General features: G+C 43.7%; 3 protein-coding genes across 7 annotated transcripts; 2 read left to right on the top strand and 1 right to left on the bottom strand.

Annotated features, from left to right (window-relative positions):
* Positions 1-6,313: 6,313 nt before the first annotated feature.
* LOC109863807 (WD40 repeat-containing protein SMU1) lies at positions 6,314-8,831 on the bottom strand. 2 transcript variants are annotated; one of them, XM_020444375.1, is made up of 8 exons: positions 8,785-8,831; positions 8,547-8,683; positions 8,371-8,437; positions 8,035-8,293; positions 7,280-7,922; positions 7,092-7,193; positions 6,650-6,986; positions 6,314-6,559 (listed from the first exon to the last, which is right to left on the bottom strand). In XM_020444375.1, exons 2-8 carry the CDS (start codon positions 8,570-8,572, stop codon positions 6,461-6,463), a joined length of 1,533 nt encoding a protein of 510 aa, XP_020299964.1. In that variant the 5' UTR covers positions 8,573-8,683; positions 8,785-8,831; the 3' UTR covers positions 6,314-6,460. The 2 variants fall into 2 exon arrangements, with proteins under 2 accessions (XP_020299964.1, XP_020299963.1); XM_020444374.1 differs by having other exon boundaries at positions 8,547-8,831.
* Positions 8,832-8,977: 146 nt separating this feature from the next.
* On the top strand, positions 8,978-16,050 carry LOC109863832. 3 transcript variants are annotated; one of them, XM_020444431.1, is made up of 6 exons: positions 8,978-9,250; positions 9,606-9,785; positions 10,051-13,314; positions 13,627-14,486; positions 14,605-14,748; positions 14,978-16,050. In XM_020444431.1, the coding sequence occupies exons 2-6, from the start codon at positions 9,650-9,652 to the stop codon at positions 15,185-15,187; spliced, it is 4,614 nt and encodes a 1,537-aa protein (XP_020300020.1). In that variant the 5' UTR covers positions 8,978-9,250; positions 9,606-9,649; the 3' UTR covers positions 15,188-16,050. The 3 variants fall into 3 exon arrangements, with proteins under 3 accessions (XP_020300020.1, XP_020300019.1, XP_020300018.1); XM_020444430.1 differs by having other exon boundaries at positions 9,467-9,785; positions 13,639-14,486; XM_020444429.1 differs by having other exon boundaries at positions 9,467-9,785.
* Positions 16,051-16,329: 279 nt separating this feature from the next.
* Positions 16,330-21,063, top strand: LOC109863833 (ralBP1-associated Eps domain-containing protein 1). Of its 2 annotated transcripts, none has more exons than XM_020444432.1 (5): positions 16,330-16,559; positions 17,200-18,463; positions 18,546-18,610; positions 18,713-18,926; positions 19,015-21,063. In XM_020444432.1, exons 1-5 carry the CDS (start codon positions 16,386-16,388, stop codon positions 19,194-19,196), a joined length of 1,899 nt encoding a protein of 632 aa, XP_020300021.1. In that variant the 5' UTR covers positions 16,330-16,385; the 3' UTR covers positions 19,197-21,063. The 2 variants fall into 2 exon arrangements, with proteins under 2 accessions (XP_020300021.1, XP_020300022.1); XM_020444433.1 differs by lacking the exon at positions 16,330-16,559 and adding an exon at positions 16,855-17,028.
* The last annotated feature ends 243 nt before the right edge of the window (positions 21,064-21,306 follow it).

Raw genomic sequence — 21,306 nt, 5'->3', positions numbered from 1 at the left:
TTTATTTTGACGAAGAGATTCTCCCGCGTGGGAGAATCTCCGCACATAAATAATGCCGAAAGTTTGATTTATAAATAGTTTTTTTAAGATCTGAGTTTTTTACTCATGAAGAAAAGAAGAATTAGAAAGGTGGGGATAATTTTCAGTTTTGAAGGTATATCTTTGAAGTTTTGTTTCGGTTGGCTCTCCCATCACTTGTTTGTCTCTTTCTTTTTTTCTCCTTTTTTTTCTACATTTAATTTGTTATTTTATTTATTACAGTTAGGATATTATATAAAAGACACAAATTATTCTTATTTCAACACCTCTCATAGAGATATCATCTTCCGCAAAGACGTGTCGCTTCCTCTCCTCGCCCTGTTCTCGGTTTTGCTCTTGTGTGAAAGAAATCGCTCGTCTTTTTCGGTCGTAATCCGCACACAAGTGGGACGATACGGCGCGCCTAAAGTATCGCGTCACAATGAATAGGATTACTATTAGCGCCATTTAGCAAAGCGTCACCCTCTGAGAGCGACTCGGTTGCAGTGTGTTTTAATCCGACGTGTCTTCTCTTGTGGATCTCTCGTTATTCGCGCGTATATTTCACGAGATTAGGATTGTCAAAGCGCGTCGCCTAATTCGCGCCGCCGCCGCCGCCGCCGGCCGCGCGTTTCTCTCGCTTCGCACGCCTTCTCTTTCTCGGACAAGCGTCGAAGCGTGTTGTTGTGTACGGGTGTAAAAGAGTGCGTCCGAAAATCTCTCTCGAGACCCTTCTCTGGATCTCTGCACACTACGTCGTTCGATCAAGCTAACCGCGAACACGCGTAAGCCGATTACACGCGTACTCACGTTGTATATAATCGAAAGATGAAATAGAGAACTTCCGCCGAGAGAAGAGAGTTACCGGCACGACACCGGTTTTAATCGCCGGTCCGGCGATTGAAGTCCAACTCGCTCGGATCCGAACTTGCTTGCTTGCATCCTGTGCGAGCGTATACACCTGAACATCGAGTTCCCATATCCCGTGCGATAATCGTACAAGTTTGATGTGTGAATAGCTTTGCGTTATTTTGTGTGTGTCTGTTTTTATTTTCGACAATCTCTCAATGATATCAAATAATCAATATATTTTCATGACAGGTGAAAAAACGAAGTCGTCGATTAGGCGGACAAACAGCGCGTATATATATATACATACATACATGAGATGTAGACGTCTGAGCCGTGGGTGATAGCTAAATATTTATTCTCCTGTCGTTGTTCTCCGTTGCCGCTCGTTCGGGAAAACTGGTCTGCCGAGTCACGTCCTCTCCAGAGGGATTAACACCTTAAAAACGAGTGACTCTCGAGAGGAAGGAGACAAGCGCGCGGTAGCCGAAAGTTTGAAAATTGCAATGGTCGAGAGAGGAGACAAGGGAGCCGGCGACGATTAAGGCTTCCGAAGTCGTCGCGCTCCCTCCGCAAGAGAGACCTACGTCGTAGACGGAAAAACTCCGTTAATTGACGTCCTGGGGGAAAAAAATTGATTTTCGGAACTTTCGAGCGGACCGCCGTCAAGTGAGAGAGAAAGAAACTTCTCGGGAATCGTGGTGGCCTCCCGGGCTGATTCCGGTGATTTGTAACGCGGCTCTCTCTCTCGAGAAGATCACCGGCGTGTTCTCGTTTGTGCGTGACGATCTGCCGGAGGAAGATGGATGAGAGGAAAATCTATTCAGAGACGTCCTCAATGTAAAAAAAGAAAAAAACCCAGTAATTCGACACTTGTTAAAGAAAATAATGTACAGTAATTAAAGTGTATTGGGAACGTTTGTTTTTTTATTTAAAAGACGAAAAAAACTGAAGAAGATAAAAAAAAAACTGGATTGATTTTTTCTTCGATTGTCTTTAACAAACGCAGACAAGCGGAAGAAAAAGAAGAAGAAGAAGAAGACGAGAGGTTCGATGGCCGCGCTCGCGACGTTGAATTTTCCCACAAGCACGGCATTTGTAAAACGAATACGAAGTGTCGGTAGCCTAGTGATTAAGCGCCGAAGAAGCGCCCTTCGAAACGAGGAGGTGGTTGCTTGTGATCGAATCGGAAGTTCTCAGTCGGTGTACGAGACAGTTACGAATGTTCTCGCACGAAAAAAATCGACCGGCTTCACACGATGAGGTGCGACTAGAGATTAATGAGATGAGCAATTATAGTTCAATTTTCTGTTCCAAGATAAAAGAAAAAAATCGATATTAGAGAAAAAAAATTTCCTTCGGGAAAAATTTTTCGAAAGTTTGCTTTTGTATGAGTCCACAAAATTGCCACCAAATTACACGTGAGAATTTTCTCTTTCTCTCTCTCTCTCTCTCTCTCTCTCTCTCTCTCTCATTGTTCGAGACTTTTTCTCGAAATTCCTTCAAATTAGTGATGCCGATGTTCTCTGTAAATCGTCGTCGGGCCGACGAACGGGCCGGCAAATTAGCTCGGCGCCGAGAATAATAGACTCAAAGGAGGAGTGAAACAATCGCGCGGCCTTGTTTTCGAATTCGTGCATTGAGATCGACGCGATGCTGCACACACAATGGGGAGTTTTTCAGCAGCCCGCGAAACAATGAAACTCGCGCGAACGCAAGGCAGGCGCAAGAGAGAAGGGAAAGGTGAAAATGTGAAGGCTATAAACCGGCAACATATAACAATAACCGGCACCCTCCTGTGTGACCGAGTGGTCCGATCGATCGGTGAAGAAATCTCTCGTCGAGTTTGCGATCGAAACGCAGACGCGGCGAATTGTTGGTCGATATTTCATAACGAATCGCCGTTTTAAGGAGAAAAGAGAAATTAAAAAACCTAATAACAATAATAAATGATGGCGCAGCATCAGTTTTCTTTCTCATCCGGGACACTCGATTTTTTTTTTTTCTAACTAGCGGAAATTGATGAGAGGGAAAATAGAGCGCGAAGTTCGATCGCGCTTTGGCTCCCGATCCTGGAGTTTGACCGATAAATTTTTTTGCCATTAGAGAAAACGTGGTGCGTGCGCGCCGTAGTACGTGCAACGTTTAAATTACACGATGCATCTCTCGCCGCGGATCTGCCGCCCCACATACACTCTCGAAACGCTCTCGTCTCCGGGCGAATTTCGGCGCTCGGCCGAAAGTCAGACCGGTTCCCAATGATTATCCACTTAAATCGTGAAGTCGCGAGCAATTATGTGGGGGTGCGAGGGTTAATTCGATAATTGCGTTATATTCCGCTGCGCGGAGTAATTGCCACCTTTCCGCGAATGCAAATCCCTCCTCCATTTTGCGGGAGGGGGGGAGGAAGGGAAGCTCCGAGCCGAAACTCAACCTTCGCAGCTCAACTTACGCCCGCACGACGATACCCCGTTTAACCATTTTACGTCTTGTCTTGCCGAGGTCTCCTGCACCTTGTACGATAATTAACGTATCTGTCATTAAGTTACTTCGTGCAAGAATATAGGTTGTATGTTCCTCATTATTCTGATTCTACGTGTAAGATTCTCGCGGCGTCTTCGTTCACGAATTTTCCGAGATCGACTTACAAATCGTGAGAAAAAAAAAAAACGACCGCGTCGTATTCCATTACAAAATTTCTCACGAGAAGCAACATCTGCGCGTGCGAATGTCGCGCGCGTCAAATTGGGCGGCGATTGGGAGTGAGCTTGCGAGACGAAGCGGAGAGGAGGGAATAATCGCGAAGTGATAGAGGCAGAAGAAGAAAGAAGCGAGCGAGTCGAATCAAGCGCGTTCGGCTGCAAGCGAAGAAGGTTAAAAAGAGGGGAGAAGCACGCGTCCGCCACGCTCCCCGTGCACACACCTGGGGCCAGTTGGCCAGCGAGAGAGGAGGCCCTTTCCTCTTACCACGGGCCCATAAGCGCAATGTCCAATTATTAACAAATTATGATCGCGAAATATTGGGGGGAGTTCTTCCGGAAATACGGAAATGAGAGCTAGGGAAAAGCCGATCTTCAGACCGATATAATCGAAGTCTATACTCGCCCGAGTATCTCTATCTTTCGTCTTCTCTAAGAAGAGTTTCGTCTTCGTGCTTTTTTGACACACGATACCTACGATATATTCTCTAGAGTCGCTAAGCGACTTCGTATACGCGAGATGAAAATAAAAAAAGAGCTTCGCTCTTCTGCGAAAACAAACGGGTTCGATAAGGTTTGAAAGCACTCGTACGATATCACGTCGGAAGAAGCGAAATTAGTGGAGCGAAATTCCTTCCCTCGCAAGCCAACCAACCGTTCGTAGTTCCTCCCTCCACCGAGAATTCACCGACTTTCCAAAAGCCCTTTCACGGGACACCTGCGCCCCACTGTCGCTCTTTCGTTTGCATTTTCGTTTACGTATAATCGCGCGTCACTCAAACGATAAAACAATGTGTTTTCGTCGAAAAAGACATGTTACATGACAAATTTATTTTCACGTGTGCGATCACGTGTGCGTCGAAGTCGGTGTCTGACAGCGATTACGAGACGGCAACGGTACCTGTAACTAAGAGTAGCATCTGGTTTTGCGCGTGTGATGGCCGCGCGTACAGTTAATTCGAACCGTTCGAAACAATCCTTTACGGTCGATGAATACTTGTGATCACACGCGCGTTCTATCCCGGACACAAAACAGTCCCGGCAGACACACGATGCGCCGCGTCGCGTCTAATCATCTCGAAATGTGCATCCTCCCGCGCGGCAGATCACACACACGTGTGCAATCACGAGACGTCGATTATCGGTCGATTGCAGTGTCCAATTCACTGAACTTCCTCGATTTTCTTTTGTAATTTTAAAATTAAAATTCGAAAATTTAACAAAATAAAAGAATATTAAAATTTTTTTTTACTCAAAAGTTACGATACTTGTAAATGTTGAAACTTGTCATAAAGGAAGCTAGCGGTTTCGAGTTAACTAGAAGGAAGAAAAATCGGCGATGAGCGACCAAGAAACTAACCGATAATTCGTCCGACTACCACTGCGGGCGAGACCACCGGAAATACACCGGAGTAAAGTGAAAAATCTTACGATGGCATTAAAGTCGCATTAAGCAGAACCGAAAGAAGAAAGCGGAACGGCTTTCCGGGTCCATTTGTTGTTTTCACGTGTGTGGATTACATGCCAAAAAGACCGACAGTGAATTTTCACGCGATCGTCGAGGGCTTTGTGAGGAAATCTTGCCGATCTCACTTACGTCGTGAAATTACTACGTAAATGGTAGGTTTCACCGTCAGAAAAGATATATACGAAACAAAATGTATCGCTTTGTTGGCAAAAAATGCTTGTCGCTCGAATAGTATTTTTTTTTTTTCACACAACTGAAATCTCGGAGGAATCAACATTTTCTAAACTTCTAAACGAGTTTTTGAGAATATCTAAAATTACGAGAAAAAAATCACAGAATTTTATTTTATTGTATAATAAATAAAACTGTAGATAGAACAACTCACGTAAACAAATAAACACCCTCGAAATCACCTTCGATCACATCGATTACGCAAGCAAAACGTATTTCGCATAATCGTCTCTCGATTAAACCTACGTCCTACGCATCGGGGCATCGGTTTGATTGATCGCCGTTCCTCGACCGGATGCGTTTTCGCACATAGGGCTTTATGAAGATATTAACAAGGGGTCGTTTTCGGTAAGCGGCCGTGAGCCGTAAAAACGGACGCGCGCAAAAAGAAGCAGCAGGTCGGTGCTGGTTTTGGCGCTGTCTAAGACGCCTGAGCCGGCCACCGATCGTACGACCGATAACCCGGTTAACCCCGGCGGTCTGTTATTATAATATTTGCCGAGCCGAAATATAGTGATTGCTTATTTGCTCGGGGCCCAATTACGGCGAAGCGCGAGCCGACGATGGGGCCCCGCGTTCTACGTGACGACGCGCAAGGAAAATAGGCACGAGGGGGAGAGAGGTGCACTTAGCCCCGGAACGGTGGAGTGGGAGTCCCGGATCACACAACCACCCACCCCGTATCCTATTTACCTGCCCCGACTAACTCACGTCGGCGACGGTGTAACGATTAGGTTCGCACGATCAGATACAGCCGGGCGTAATAATGTCTGTTATTGTTCGCGCAGAACGCGTTAACGTTCCAATGCTTCAGCAATATCGACGATTTTTCCGTAAAAAAAAAAAAAAAAAAAAAAAAATCACGCCTTTCCTCGTTAGCGAGAACCGGAATAAGGCGTGAAAACATCGAAAAGAGACTCGTAATTTCAGCGCGCAGAGAAAAATCATAATTTTTATGTACGTTTCGGTGCTTTGGATTTTTTTTTTTTTATCGAGTAGAAAGAGAGAGAGCGATCGAAATTATGAATGTACACAGCATGCGTTTATATTTATCATTGTCCGATGTTTATACATAATGGAAGAATAAGTGGAGTAATACGTACATGATATTTTTGGTAATAAACCAAAAAAGAAGTGAAAATTTCTTAATTGGTTTTTTTTTTTTTTTTTTTTTTTTTTTTTTTTTTTTTTTTATTTAAGGTTTCCATAGCTTTAACAAACCATCCTCGCTGTAAGAACACAGCAAATTTTGATGGGGATGATGCGCCAAACCTATGACATCTTTTTCGTGTATCTAAAATCAAAGTGTGAATATTGAGTTTTATTTTGTTTTTTTTTTTGTTTTACTTCAACGTACACTGTGATGAAATGTTACAATACTCACGTTGAGAGTTCTCTCAAGTTTTCCCGATGACGTGGAGAAGCAGTACAGTACGAGATCCTCACCGACGCAGTAGATGAATTCGCCGCGCGGACTCACCACCGTGCAAACAAAGTCACCGCCTTCTCGTTTACCGCTCGAGAACGATCTCACGATCTGACCTTGCATGTTCATGATCACTACTGTGTTCGAACGATTGCACACGACGAAGTGTTCCAGATTTCGAGGAAGGGGATGTATGCTGTTCACCGTAAGATCGGCGGCGCCCAACGATTTGTACGTGCCTATACACTCGGTGGTCTTTAAACTCCAAATCTTAACAGTCCCATCCGAGGACGCGCTGCGAAATAAAAATTTTACACGCACGAAATATATTAATATATGCACAAAATTGAAAAAAAGTGTTTTTCTCTCTTTTTGGTTTAAATTTACAAAGTCACAATACCTGATAATATTATGACCGTCTGGAGAAAAAACGACCTCATTTACGAACGATGAGTGGCCGCGGAATTCTTTGAGAGTCTTGCCGGATTTGAGGCCGTGTATTCTGCGAAGAACATGTGTACATTGCTGATGTAAATTATGAACATTTGCCGAATAAAGTAAATAATAGAATAAACTGTGGTTTCTCACCTTATGGTGGTGTCAAACGAGGCCGATAAAATCTGACTGTTATCCCTGCTGAACTGCAGGCAAGTCACTCCTTTTGTATGCGCTTTTTCGAATCTTCTCAGACACTGTCCGCTCTGCACCTTCCAGACTTTAATCTTGCCGTCCTGACCGCCACCCGCGAGCATTTCGCTGTCGCGACTGAACGCCATGGAAAGCACCGCTTGCTCCATCATCATAAAATTGTCTTGCGCTTGGTACTTCAAGTCCTTTCTGATTTTACCAGTCGTAAAGTTCCACACCTCAATGAAACCGTCCACCGAACCGGTCACCAGGTATTGGCCATCGGGCGAAAAACGTGCGCACTCCACGTGCGATTTTTGGCCGAATTTAATTTGCTTCGATAACTGCGTCGGATATTTCTCGTCTTCCTGATCGCGCACCGCCGCTTTTCCTCTGAACAGATCTATCGTGGTGCCAGGCGGCAGTAGACCCTGATGCTGTTGCCATTTCAGAGCTTGTCCCAACAAAGCGAGCAATCTACTGGAAGGTACGACTGACACTTCGCCAGCAAGAGCCGTTGCTATATAAGCTCTTCGCTTTTCCTTGGTGCTTCCATCAGGATAAGCTTCACGTGGATCAAAATACGAACGTGCAAGAAGATTTTCTGTAAAATATTGTTTGTTGGAGTGTGAGAAAAATCTTGTAAAATAATTAGGAACAATATAGCACATAATAAAAAATAATTATAGTAAAAGAAACTCATGTTATATTTATACCTAAGTGAATGTATCTCTCAGGTTCTTGCTGCTTCATCATAATCATAGGATCAGTCTGTCTCAATAACGAACGCGCCGCACCTAATTCTCTCAATTCAATTAATTCTAGAACAACCTGTTCGTACAAGTCTATAAGTTTTTTGTCAGGCAGTTTGAGTGATTGTATTGCTTTTAAAACCGTGTCCCAGTGGCCATTGTTTATGTCAGCTACAAAACCATCTACGCTGTCAACAGTGTTCAGCGACACACCTGTTTCTTCCTGTTTTCAAAAAAGATTAATTACTAATCTAATTAGAAACTACATACACATCAAGAAATATCGCAAACAAAAAATACCTGTAAGGTTTGCAGCGTCTTCACGAGATTTGATTCCTTAAGATACTGTTGTATCAACCGAATCACACTGGAATACAAATACGATCGATGTGTTTACAATTAGAAAAAAATTAGTGTATTTTACAATTCATTAATTATCAAACTACACAACCATAAGTTAGAACAATTTTACTTACTCGGCAGATTCGATTTCGATCGACATTTTTTAATAATCTTGTATACAATCAAAAAAACAAACACTGAGGCATAAGGTTACAAATGTAAAATCTATATTGTGCCACGATGCAGAATATCGAATCTACATCGTCGTTCGCTGCAAATAAAAAGAAAGAACAAATCGCAGTTGCACGGGTACGCGAAATATCAAACAGGTCGAAATTATGTGCGCTTTCATACGCGTATACAAAACCCTACGTTACACATGAGGTTAGGTTAGGTTATCTCGCCGCAGATTCGCTTCCGATGCTTTACGACAATACCAACAAATCAATTTTACTAAGTGCTGGTTTTTTTCCCAAGAGATGGCGTTAGGATCGCGGTCACGTGATCACACGTGCGTCTCGCATGCAAAAATTAAATTGTAACACCGTGTCTTTCTTCGCACCGCGCCGTTACGTTGCATTTCGGTCTGCGTGTGACCGCACTTTCACAAAATCGATAATAGAGCGAGGAATAGAAGAGGAAGTTAGATGAATTCCATTCAGCGCAGCTGATATATAGCGGCCACATTCATCCGGCTTAGATAAACGACTATCACTATAAGATCAAATAGGAATTTTTTTTTTTTTTAAATAACGTTATTTTAATTCTGTTACATTTAACGTGCGATGCATTTCGCTTGCGATACGTATCATTACGGCGGCATTATGGCCTCAAACAAGTAAATAAGATTACACATACCGACGAAATATCGAATAATATCGCACGCGCATTGATAATAAAATAACGTTAATAATCTGACATATCTCCGAAAAAAAACGTAACCGCATCTAACGTTTAAATAATTTATAAAAATATCTCGCAATATACGGCGAGATTAGTAATTTTAAACGTTGCGGTGTCGCGCAACACAATGACGGATTTTGTCGTTTAACAGAAGCTGCTAACATCGACTCAAAGAGACGTCGGAGAATTCACAGTTTTGATCCGGAGGATCAAACAGATCATGCGTCCGACGGCCGCGCGATCAAATCGATCATCATTCTTACATCATTCCCGACCATCTCCGATTCCAGCTCCGTCAACAACGTCCGTTTGCCATCAGCAGCAGCAGCAACAAATGCTATACGCCCCTATCAGTAACCTAATGATGACTCTTCAGCCATGTGGAACAGCGCTTCATTCTTCCTGTGTTTATCCGAGCGTTCAGCCTCATCTCGCTTTACCGAATTCCGTTCCTCTGCATTATCACCAAGGTATGATAAACTACAAACTACGCGCGTTGCACGCGCAGTCTAGTTGAGATCATCTAATTTCTTATAAAAATCACAATGTTCTTTTTTTCTGTCAATCAATTTTCTGTTTTTTCTTTCTTCAAACGACAAAAGTTGCTCAAAGTGAACGATACAATATCAACTACAAGTACTATATGTATGTGTGTGTGTGTGTGTGTGTGCACAAAAATCGCTTATTGTTATGTGATTAACGAGCGATGAATAGACATTTGATGCGCGAATTTAGGTAAAAATAATCGATGGCATTCCAAGAACAAGCTGTCTCGCAATCAGCAATATTGCCAACAGCAGCAGCAGCAACAACAGCTTTCGTACAACTCGAAACCCATGAGGTTCTTTGATCAACAACCGTCTTCCAGCGTCGCCCCGTCGATCTCACCGTCAGCCACGTCCTTCTTAGTAGCCTCTTCCACGTTCGCTCATGCTGGACCATTGCCCAGCGAGCACTACAACAATAGTTCCGGGATCACGCACATGTTGCCGCAATCTTTCAAGTCGCCGGACGTGCAGAGCTTCTGTTTCGTTCAGGATCGGCAAAACGCTCAGCAGCAGCAACAACTACCGATGCAAGCTTCCTACTACAATATCTCAGCCACGAACACCTGCAGCCTACAGACCGTCAACGCCAACTCGTCCTTTCCGCTCTCCAACCTCGCGCCTTACACCAACCTGACAACCTTCAGCAGCAACAATCAGTTCCCGACGCAGTCCTCGCCGCTCTTCTCGAATACGCCCGTTAATTTTGTCGTCGGTTCAACGTGTACGGACAAATCCGCGCCGTTGCCCACGTTGGAAATGTTGCCGTTCAAGCAGAACGTGAACAAGATATCGAGCGTCTGCGAGTCCCGAATTGCTCCGATCAGTAACAACTTGGAAAATTCCAACGATTGGCCGTCTCAGATCGAGGCGTCCTCCAAAAATTCGTACGACGCGCTAATCGCGGGCAACAACAAGATTACCGAGTCGACCGACTGTGTATTGCAAAAACCTGTTTCGGTACCCACGAAGATCGACGAAGAACATTATTCCGACGAATCCTCGGCCAGCTTCGATTTCACCATCGAGGCAGAAAAAATGGTTTCCGCTTTGTGCAATACCACGTCCTCGAACGATTTAGGTAAGGAGGAATCGAAACCCGCCAACAAAACCGACACAGCGCCTTTATTTAGCGGCGCGGGTGACAACATGCCCAGCAACAAGACGAGTAGTTGGTTCACCGATTTGTGTCCCGAATACGAAAACGGGATGTCGATAGGCGTCCAGACCGACAGTTCGTGCATCGACAGATCGCAATATCCAGAACTGATTCGAAAGACAGCGTACTGGGGATGCACGGAGGCTGAGACGTTGCTTGCTTGCGACGGAACGCACGCGGACTCCAAGCGAAGTTGGTTAACGTGTTTGTCATCCGCCACGAGGACAGCGATCACAAAGTCTTCGACCTGCATTCCGGTTTTCGCGGGCGATCAGGTTTTCACGAGTGATCTCGTGAACGCTCTTCTGCGCATCAGCAACGGATGGCTCAGCCTCGACAATTACCTGAACAAGCAACATTTTCCCAATTTGCTGGACAGACTGGATCCCGAATTGATCGTGTGCTTTCACACGTGGGAAGAGAACACGTGCGAATTACTGAAGCAAATAGTGAAGACCTTCCAGAAATTCGGAGAAAACACCGAGGCGACGGATCAGAAGCGCAACGCAACCTGCGAATCGTCCTCATTTCCGGGCGACGTGTCGCTCTATACGAACTGCGATCTCTTCTTCCAGTTGCCGTCGTTTAGTTCTCAGCAAAACGCGGTTGGGAAATCGTCTGCTCAGGAAAATGCGCGGGGTGCGACTTCGGCGCCGCTATCGACGAGTAGTTTGCGTAATTTTCAATACAACTCCGGTCAGCAGGAAAGCAAATTACGAAGCAAGTGGACGATCACGGAGAACCTGTCGTCCGCGATTAACACCACGAAGTCCGTGCCGAACGTATCCACGTGTCACACTGACGTAGGCGGTCTGACAGGCAGTAAACTTCGCACGAAAGACGCGTCCTCGTTCAGGAAAGTGGATTCGACTCACAAATCGCTCAACGCCGAGTTTTGTCAGCTGAGAAACAAAGTGATGGAAAGCAACGCGGACGCGACGAAGGACAGAAGACACAACTACACGTCGGAAAATAAGCTTTCATCTTCCGCGTTGAATAACACGGAGTCCATTCGACTTCAACATTCAGCGGTGAACACTCCTGTCAATTACAGCGGACTGTATGCGGAAAACTGTTTGTCCTTCACGTTTCCTCTGTCCGGTAATCCGGAGTCTTCTTATTCCGCGTCCAATCCGGGAGTTCTGACGTACGGAAGATCCGGTTATTCGCCTTCGGTTTCCTATCCGACTGCCGACGTCAACTCGAGGAGCAAACGAAATTGCGAGCAAACGTGCGGGAGCGCCAAGAGCGCGAATTCGACAATTTACAGACCGCACACGATCGATCACGTGGAACTGCCGGCTGTGCCGAGAAATAAGGTGACTCTGCTCAGTCAGATAGAGCCGAGAACGTTCGACAAGGAGTCCGAGGAAATGGCGGCCAATCTGTCGGCCTGGTTTGCCAGCATGCGAAACACCCAGCTTCCAGCGACCGTCGTGCCTACCTTCGACGAGCCGATAATGAACGATAACTCGGCGCCGCGACTGTTTATCCAGCAGGATGTGCCGAAGTATTCGAGTTTGGGCGTGTCCAAACAGATCGACGCGAATCGTCAGTTTCAAGCGCTGCAAAATCTGCCGAACATCCAGAGCACGCCGTGGGTCGCCGACAATTTCGTCGGCAATCGTTTTCAGACGCAGCAGCAGCAGCAGATACCGGAAGAGTACGACAGTTCCGAGGACGTGCGGGTGTACATGAAGCCGGGAAGCTACAACGTGCCGAAGAAGCGCCATCAGAGAAGACCGAATCGTCGATCGGATAATAACGCGACGTCCCGTAACAATTATCACAGTACGTGCGGCAATAAGGGAAAGAACATACCGATACCCGCGTCATTGACGCCTTTGTCGCACAACGAACCGATCACGAACATCGGCAACGCCACGCTGATAAAAACCTCGTTCCCGCCAGCCTCGCAGTTGCCTACGCCAATGTTCAATCTCGAGAACTCGCCTAGAATCTTGAAACGCGTGGAATCGCAAGACACTCGTCAAGACGTGACCTGGAAAGCGGCGTGCGCCTCAGCCGAAATACTCTTGGAAGCTCTTAACGTGAAGGACTGCGTCAATAAGACGTCCAAGACGATCAATTGCAGCGACAGCGCCGAGAAAGACGACAAGATCGAGAACGTTAATAAAACGTTACCGACGACGTTGCAAGACGATTCGATCAAGCACGAGAACGTCGACTGCGCCACGTCCTACGAAGCCTCGGAGGACGACTCGGGATCCACGAGCAGATTGTCGCCCAGCACGAGCGTCATATCGATGTCCCAGTCGCGCGAGGATGAAAACGGTAAAAATCTGTTTAATTTTTAGTCCACACAATAAATGATGATAATTTGCAAAATTAAAATTTATCGGAATGTAAAAATTTTTTATCGGAACTGTAAAATGTTACATCGTCTCGCTTATAAGAACTGACAAACGATAAAGATCAGAGAAGCGCTAAATTTCAATCGAAACAATCAGTTTTTTTTCTCGCAAGATAAATTTTCTCGGAAAACAAACTTTGACGTTTAGATGATCAGAACTTTAATCGTCTCCGCGATCTTTTTACAGGTGATATCTAGTAATAAGCAAAAAAAAACAATCCTTTTCTAAAAAGCATGTTCAACAGCTCTCAGTATCAGGACCAACGTGAAAACGGACTCCTGGCTAATCAGAACTCTCAATAATGCGAGCGTCGTCAGCAAACGATGCAAGGACGACGCGGACGGACGGAGCTCGGAATCTTCGAACAGTTCGGAGACCGCCGACGTGAAACCGGATCGGCTCGCGTCGTCGCTGATTACGGACGAAGATACGAGAACTTCTACCACGACAATCGTCGACAGCGAATACCCGGCGATTTTGTCTCGCAAGCGCGTCTCGAATTTGTTCGCGAAAAGCGGCGGCGAAACGCCGACCAAGGAATCGGAAAGGTACGTCGGAAGAGCCACGTACTCCGAAACGGTGCGAAGATCCGTGAAGTCGAACAATACGCACAGCGACAGAAAGGAGTCCTGTAAGTACACAACCGGTTTGTCGATGGCCACCGTGATGCCGATTCCCGGTCGCAAGAATCCGAGAAAGGACTCCGAATACTCGTATCAACTTCTGCAAAAGTCAAGAAAATCGACCGACAGAAAAGCGGCGAGAATCACGGACGGCAGCGACGTTCAAGTGGATGAGGGACCGTCCGCGAAAATCAGCAGCGGTGTCCGACCCAATAGCGTGACGTTGAAAACGGCCACCAAAACCCATGGGAAAAAGAAGGATCTGGAAGCAGCGGAGAGCAAATGCGCCGGTAAATCGGGTGATCGCGGCTGGTCGGTGTGGTACAGTTCGAGAAAAAAACAGAGTCTCAGTCCTCTGGCGCTCAGCAAACTCGAAACGATTCATCAGACCGTCTGGCAGATGGACGAAGCGAAGATCTTCCGCTACCCGCTGTCGCGCGAAAACAAGGAGCGTCCATCCGCGGAAATAGTTAGTTTCCGAATTGTGTGAATATAAAAAAAAAATTAAAAAAATAATACAGATGTCTTTACACGTGTAGATATTTTTTGATTAGAAACATTTGCTGAAAACGTTCCTTTTTTTGCAGACGGAGGATTACTGCAAGCTTGTTAAAAACCCGATGTTTCTCGAAATCGTCGAGTACAAGCTGAAGAACCGAATTTATCACAAGGTCGAACAAGCTGTGATAGATTTTCGTCGAATTATTCACAACGCGAGATTGTGTCACCAGGTTTGCGATCGCAGTCTTAAAAAAGTTTTCATCTCTTACAATATTCTCTTTTTATCTCTCTCTTGTCTCACGACAAATTGCTTCGTAAGACAAGTCGCGGTTTAGAGAATAAAAAAATAAATAAAAAAAGAAATTAGTCTTAGAGGGAAAAAAAGTTTTATTATTTTTTTTTTTAATTCTTTTTATTCGTGCTCGGATCGAAATTCAAATCTCAGAAAATTGTGAACAGCACGATGATGAGCGAACAAGGAAGATCGAGGTGCTGTCGAAGAGGCTGGAAGACTTGCTCGAGGAGCACTTCGGCAATTGGAACTTGGACGGTGTTACTCCGCGAGAAGACTCACCGGTGCAATTGCGATTTACAACGACCGGACAGAAATTGATCGCGGGACATTGCGACGGCACGAAGAAGTCCACGGAGAATTCCCCGCTCCATTGATACGTTGCTTCTCTCGTCGAAATAAAAAGAAAATCGTCCAAATCATCGAATCGAAGTAGCGCATTCTAACGATGAACAACAAAAAAAAAAAAAAAAAAACAAACAAAACTAGCATTATCGCGTCACACGTTGATAGGACATTTGTATATGTAATAATTTTCTCTAGTCACGAGCTATTTTGTACACACACGATTGACAATATCGTAGATTTCTCGATACCCCGCAGATGTAAAACTCTTCAATAATTTTTTTTTTTTTCTCTTGTCTCGATAATCGAACAGACAGGATTTGGAGGATTTCATTTTAAGTTTATGCGTGTGAAAACAAAAGCGATTGAATTACCATTCTAATTTCATAGCGATATCTCTCTCTCTCTCTCTCTCTCACTGCGAGAAACTGTAACAAAGTATCGTCATAGAGATTCTTCCACTTCTGTAAAAACAAAACGAAACAAAAACAAAAACGAAAACAATAGTGCGCGATAGTGACGCAAGTATCGACGTGCAATGTAATTTTTCACGTTTATTGTTACAACTATATTAATAACGAAAGCCAATTTCGATTCATTTCGTCTTCGATGCTCTTGTTTGAGAGGTGTCGTTTTTAGAACAGAGTGATACTAATCATGAAATACATTAAACTGATCGTCTTATCGTCTTGCGTTTTGAATTTATATACGCGTCTCTAAGACTGTCGAGTGCAAGATCGATTCGTTAAATTACGCACACGCCACGCGGAAAGAGAACAGAGCTTCCATCTTCTCAAAGAAAAAGAAACGAGTCTCTGGTGCATTCCGAGGAGAAAAGAAATTCTCGCGAGAGAATTTCAAGAGTTAGCGCGCACGTGCGTCGCTCTCTCGCGGAGCGGCGGCGCTAAGTTAGCCGACACAGACTATATGGCAATGTCAAACATCGCGCCAGTCAGTCGGTGATGATAGCATCGTCCGATAATCGCGCGCGGAGGGCTGTGTAAGCTTTGTAAACGACGTCTTCCCACGGGACTTGAGATCTGTGTCAATCGGCCGTCCGGCGACGATGCGGGAGATCGCGAACGCCTCGTGAAGCAGACCGTGTCGCGCGCTCACGAAGAGCGAAGAAGGGAAGAAGCGGCCCGCCGGAGCGGACGTAACGGAGCTTAGACGGTGGGCTGGCAGCCGGGACGGCCGACGGACGCGTCATCCACCGCCCGGATCGTCGAGATGGACTGGGAGCTGATGACGATGGCGAATCTACACCTGACCGCGACTGAGCATCGTTACTACGGCGACATATTCATCTACTGCTGCGAGAACGCGGACAACGAAAGCGTGCCTGTCATCAAAGTCGCCGAGCTGTTGCGCTCGGCCAGCTTGCCGCGGGATGTCACGATGAAGGTGAGCTAAGGTGTTGGGCTAATATTGTTGTTATCGCTGTCGTATTTTTGTTCCATGCGACAGAAATTTAACCGGCTGTTTCTCGCAGAGCTCTCGAGGAAACTCTGTTCGCAAGTCGATTAACATATGCGCTCAAAAAACCGTTGTCGTGTGACAAAAAACGGAACAATGTAATATTAATAGTAACTTTACGTACAGGCTATCGTTCGTTTTTTTTTTCCATCGATATCACAGTCGCGACAGTAAATTTATATCGAAGCAATATCGTTCGAAGCTTTTTTGTTTGTGAAATTAAATACGCTCGAAATACGTTCAGGAATGGAAATGTCAGATCTTGTGGAGGTTATGTACCAACAGCTGAACTGATTAATTCATCAGTGGGTGTATATCTTGAGTCATCTCTATTTGCCATTGCAGGTTTACAACGATACGTCACACTGATGCAAATGCAAAGCGGATTAAGAGTGACGTGAGATATTAAAAAGATAAAAGTGACAAAGAAAATAAGATTTATGTGTAATACAATTATATGTTACATGTGTAATTTTATACAATTTATTTAGCTTAATATCAATTCTATAGCATATTCTGTAACTATTTAACACAAATAATATCTAAAATAATTTATTTTACTTTGTAGATATTGGACATCTGTGTGGGAACTATGCATGGCAACACACAACTGGGCAAGAAACAATTCTACGCAGTGCTGAAGCTCATAGCGGTTCATCAAGCCGGTCTGGAAGTCTCTAAGGAAATGGTAACTACACCCTTGGACATTATTACTCTGCCGAGATTTACATGGCCGACTTCCGGCGATGAAGACGGCAGAAGAAGTTTGGATTTACTTAGAGGAGCAAAGAGCAGACATCACGCTCCGGAAAGTACCACCGAGAGTGAGAGCGAAGCCGAATCTCCGCGCGAGACTGGCGGAAGCACGGATTCTCCCACTCCAACAAACAGTGTGATTCAAGAGAGAAATGATGGTATATTAGGCGGCGAGGTAAATTCTGTTTCCAGCGGTTGGCAAGGTTTATTGGTTTCCGAGGAGCAGAGACAATTGCTGGGCACTGAGGAAGAGAGTTCGGAACGTCACAGTAGCGACGAGGGTGACGGAGAAGGCGACGGTTCGACATTTCCGCCGGAAGAAGTGTGGATTATCAGTGACGAGCAACGTGATTATTATGCCGCGCAGTTCGCGCAGTTACAGCCCGACCCGGAAGGCCTCTTGGCTGGGTCCGTGGCCAGAACGTTTTTCGAAAAATCGCGACTACCCGTATCCGAGTTAAGGCGTATTTGGCAGCTCGCAGATGTCACGAGAGACGGGGCGCTCAGTTTGCAAGAGTTCTACGTGGCTATGCATCTGGTTGTACTGAGGAGGAATCATGTGCCTCTACCTGATATTTTACCTCCGTCCTTGTCAATTCCGTTAGTCATGCAAACGACAGCGCCTACCGCGGCGCCGCAGATCCCATCGGCGACAACCGCTTCGAAGTCACCGCCAAATTCGGCGAACGCTCGCGAAAAGAACAAGGAGTGGACGAAGTTCGTGGATTCGCCGACCGGAGCGAGCAGTTCGGTCACCAGTCCGGGATTGCAGCTGGTGAATTTCGATTTCCAAAAATCGGCCGTCGAACGCGATCCGAAGATTCTGCATCCAGTGCCGCTGCGATTAACGCCCGAAGCAGCGATTCTCGCTTCCGGTGCTAATGGCAGCAACAGTTGTACTACCTTGGTGGACGACGATCTGCATTCTGCGGCGTCGCTAGTACAACGACCCCTTACGAAGAAACCTCCCGAAGACGCTGTTATCGTAACCCCCAAGAAGGAACCACCGCCACCACCACCACCCAGACCGTATAGAACACACGCGCGCAGTTCTAGTCTTGATCTTAATAAATTAGGTACATATGAGACTATTCTGCGCAAATATGCAAAATCAAATCATAATTTTTCAAGTCTCAAACTATGTGCATATTGTTATAGGAAAAAATGGTCAGAGTTTTCTTGGAGCACCGCCATTAGTACCGCCTAGAATCTCGCCAGGAATTGTAAGTTTTTGTTTTTGTAAATCACGACCTGAAAAAATCTGCTTCTAAAGGAAATACATCTTTTATGGCGGATATTATGATTTTTATTTGTTTTTATTACAGACATCACCTCGTAAATTAGTCGGCCAAAGGAGCGAGGGTGAGGGACAGAGAACGTTGAGTGAAAGTCAAGGTTTTGTTGCTGACTTCTCTCACTTCTCTCCCAAGAGTGAACAGCCCGAGAATACGTTATCGTCTATAGAAAATACGATTCAACAATCTCAACAGTTTAGCGGAGCCTGTGGAGCGTTTCATATCTATAGAAAACCCAGTCCAAGTAAATCTCTCTTTTCTCTTTATTTGTAACTCTCACACTTTCGTCAATCATATATATTTGACAAATTATAATAATGTAATTTTGACAGAACGGGACGGCGGCGAGGAAGAGAGCAAGGACGATTCGGAAGACGGAAAGCAATTGACATTGCAAGAACTGAGGGAGAAAAATGCGGAACTACGACTGGTTTGCGAAGAATTAACGCGGGAATTAGCGAGCGCGCTTCAAGAACGTATAAATCTGCGCGCGAAACTCCTGCTCTTTACTTGATGTGATTGTTATTTGCTATCATTCGATCGATCGAAGCTACGAGGTATCATATACCCTAAACTCATTGTAAACATACATTTGTATTTAATACGTTATGCTAGTCTAGAATTCCTTTTTTTCCCATCGAAGTATTCATTTAAAAATATTCGTAATGATCGGTCGTAGACGGATGCGGAGGGGAACGAAATTTATGAAAATGTTGCATATATTATATATAGATATTTTACTTGAAAATGTGAAAAAAAGAGAGGGAGAGAAGAAAAGATGTTTATGATATAAATCGCGTACAGATCTGATCATGATCTCTGTGTTAGTATATGATTTACAAAATGTTCGCGCGATTTTATTTTTATCCAGTTGACGAGCTATTATTCATCTTTATATAAAGGGAAGTGTGTCGAGAGATTTGCTTGAAGTTTAAAACATTTATTCTCTAGTTCCCCTAGGATTTACCGACCTGTTCATTACGCAAGAAGCGTAATAACTTCCTTTTTCACATTGTGAACTGATATATATATATATATAAATATATATTTATATAAGCGCGCCACACATATATGTATAAACGCATCTGTATCATGTTACAATCCTATTTCATTGCAGTCGCTAGATAATTTCTTTCGTGCACACATTCGCTTTAAAACAGTTAAATATATTTCGTAATATTGTAACTCTCTATATCATAAATATATTCAACAATTTTCTTAAAAAACAGCTGTTTTACGAGCTAAATTATCGTAGCCATTGTGAGTTGAACTGAAAACTCTGCGTATTGAAAAGAGGAATGTGATACGCGTAATTTATTGTTTGCAATAAAATCACCTTGTATTTTCGTACGACTATATCAAACTTTCACAAAAAAAAAAAAAAAAAAAAAAAAAAAAAAAAAAAAAAAAAAAACGGTGGCGTTAAACCGAAGAATAATTAGGATTGTTGTAAAACTCTGTACTTTTACTTTGTGATAACAAGTGTATACCTATAAAATACCTCTCCTCTCTGTTACAAGTTAAAAGAAGTTTTACGAGAAATGTAGAATCTGCAGGAACAGAATACTTCGAAAATAAATTTATATAGATGTAATAATAATAATAATGTTCAGAGAATATTGATTCACGTTGAATACGTCAATTTTACTGATTCTTTGAAACTCATATCGATTCGTAATAATCGTAGATTTCGAGAAATAGACGGCTGTTCGAAGCGTGAGAAGAATATAGATCTAATTTAAAGTCATGATTATAAACACAGTTATAATCAAAAAAAAGTTTACTTGCTTTTCCTCTATTTGTACAGGTATATCCTCAGCAATACAGCAATGCTCGATAAAAACTCGTTATCTTTAAACAAATTATCTTTAAATGAATAATAAAATTTATTTTTTCTGAAAAATTTAGCTTTTGTGTGTGGTTTCAGCTCTATATCAGTCTCAGCGCTTCACAAATTTGTCATTTATCGTATGTCATTTATACATTGAGATCCGTGATTGTAACATATAAGACTTGTGTCCTCTCAAGTATTTTCACTTTTTATTTTACGTCACACACACATTACAAATAGCGAATAAATAAATTCGTCAAGGGTTGTTTGTCAAACTATCTCTCTTCTGTGCCATATATTAATATGCAAAATTTTGAAATTTATATGTATATATATATATATATTGCGCTATCATATTTAATAACGACAATGTCGTTTTATCACGAGACTATTTAGAGATAAAAAACTTTAAAATCAACGAGTCATACGACAAAAGACTTTTTTGTAATTGTATAGATATATCGTGTAAAAAAAATTATATAAAGTTGATGCTTACATCAGAGGTATTTCTGATTTATTGTCTGCGATCTTGTAAAAAAAAAAAAAAAGGTATAACGATGTAGATTGTAGAAACACGCAAAAATGTCTGTCAGATGCAAATAAAGAAACTACTATAGTTTCATAACAATTTTTATTGATGTTATTATGTGAATGAAAAATGTTAATCGTACAGAAGAAAATCACAAATACATACTTGTATCTTTCGGGCATGAAAATGAACGAGTTCATGAAAGGTGAGCATATATCACGATAAGAGACACAGAAGCTCTGTACTTATACAACTAAATGTTCA

The sequence above is a fragment of the Pseudomyrmex gracilis genome, unplaced genomic scaffold (genome assembly GCF_002006095.1).
Source record: "Pseudomyrmex gracilis isolate BER0280 unplaced genomic scaffold, ASM200609v1 scaffold_13, whole genome shotgun sequence".
In the NCBI taxonomy this organism is placed as follows: Eukaryota; Metazoa; Arthropoda; class Insecta; order Hymenoptera; family Formicidae; genus Pseudomyrmex; species Pseudomyrmex gracilis.
Note: the sequence above shows the minus strand (reverse complement) of the source record. Positions and strands in the feature narration are given on the sequence as shown.

Excerpts from the sequence above, each read along its gene's own strand:
- LOC109863833 (XM_020444432.1), top strand. The coding sequence starts at position 16,386 with ATGGACTGGGAGCTGATGACGATGGCGAATCTACACCTGACCGCGACT. Across the intron at positions 16,560-17,199 it reads CGCGGGATGTCACGATGAAG|ATATTGGACATCTGTGTGGG; the intron begins GTGAGCTAAGGT and ends TTTACTTTGTAG. Across the intron at positions 18,927-19,014 it reads CTATAGAAAACCCAGTCCAA|AACGGGACGGCGGCGAGGAA; the intron begins GTAAATCTCTCT and ends TAATTTTGACAG.
- LOC109863807 (XM_020444374.1), bottom strand. The coding sequence starts at position 8,572 with ATGTCGATCGAAATCGAATCTGCCGA. Across the intron at positions 8,438-8,546 it reads ATCGAAATCGAATCTGCCGA|TGTGATTCGGTTGATACAAC; the intron begins GTAAGTAAAATT and ends TTTGTATTCCAG. Across the intron at positions 6,987-7,091 it reads GACGGTCATAATATTATCAG|CGCGTCCTCGGATGGGACTG; the intron begins GTATTGTGACTT and ends TTTATTTCGCAG.
- LOC109863832 (XM_020444429.1), top strand. The coding sequence starts at position 9,536 with ATGCGTCCGACGGCCGCGCGATCAAATCGATCATCATTCTTACATCAT. Across the intron at positions 9,786-10,050 it reads TCCTCTGCATTATCACCAAG|GTAAAAATAATCGATGGCAT; the intron begins GTATGATAAACT and ends GCGCGAATTTAG. Across the intron at positions 14,749-14,977 it reads ACGCGAGATTGTGTCACCAG|CACGATGATGAGCGAACAAG; the intron begins GTTTGCGATCGC and ends AATTGTGAACAG.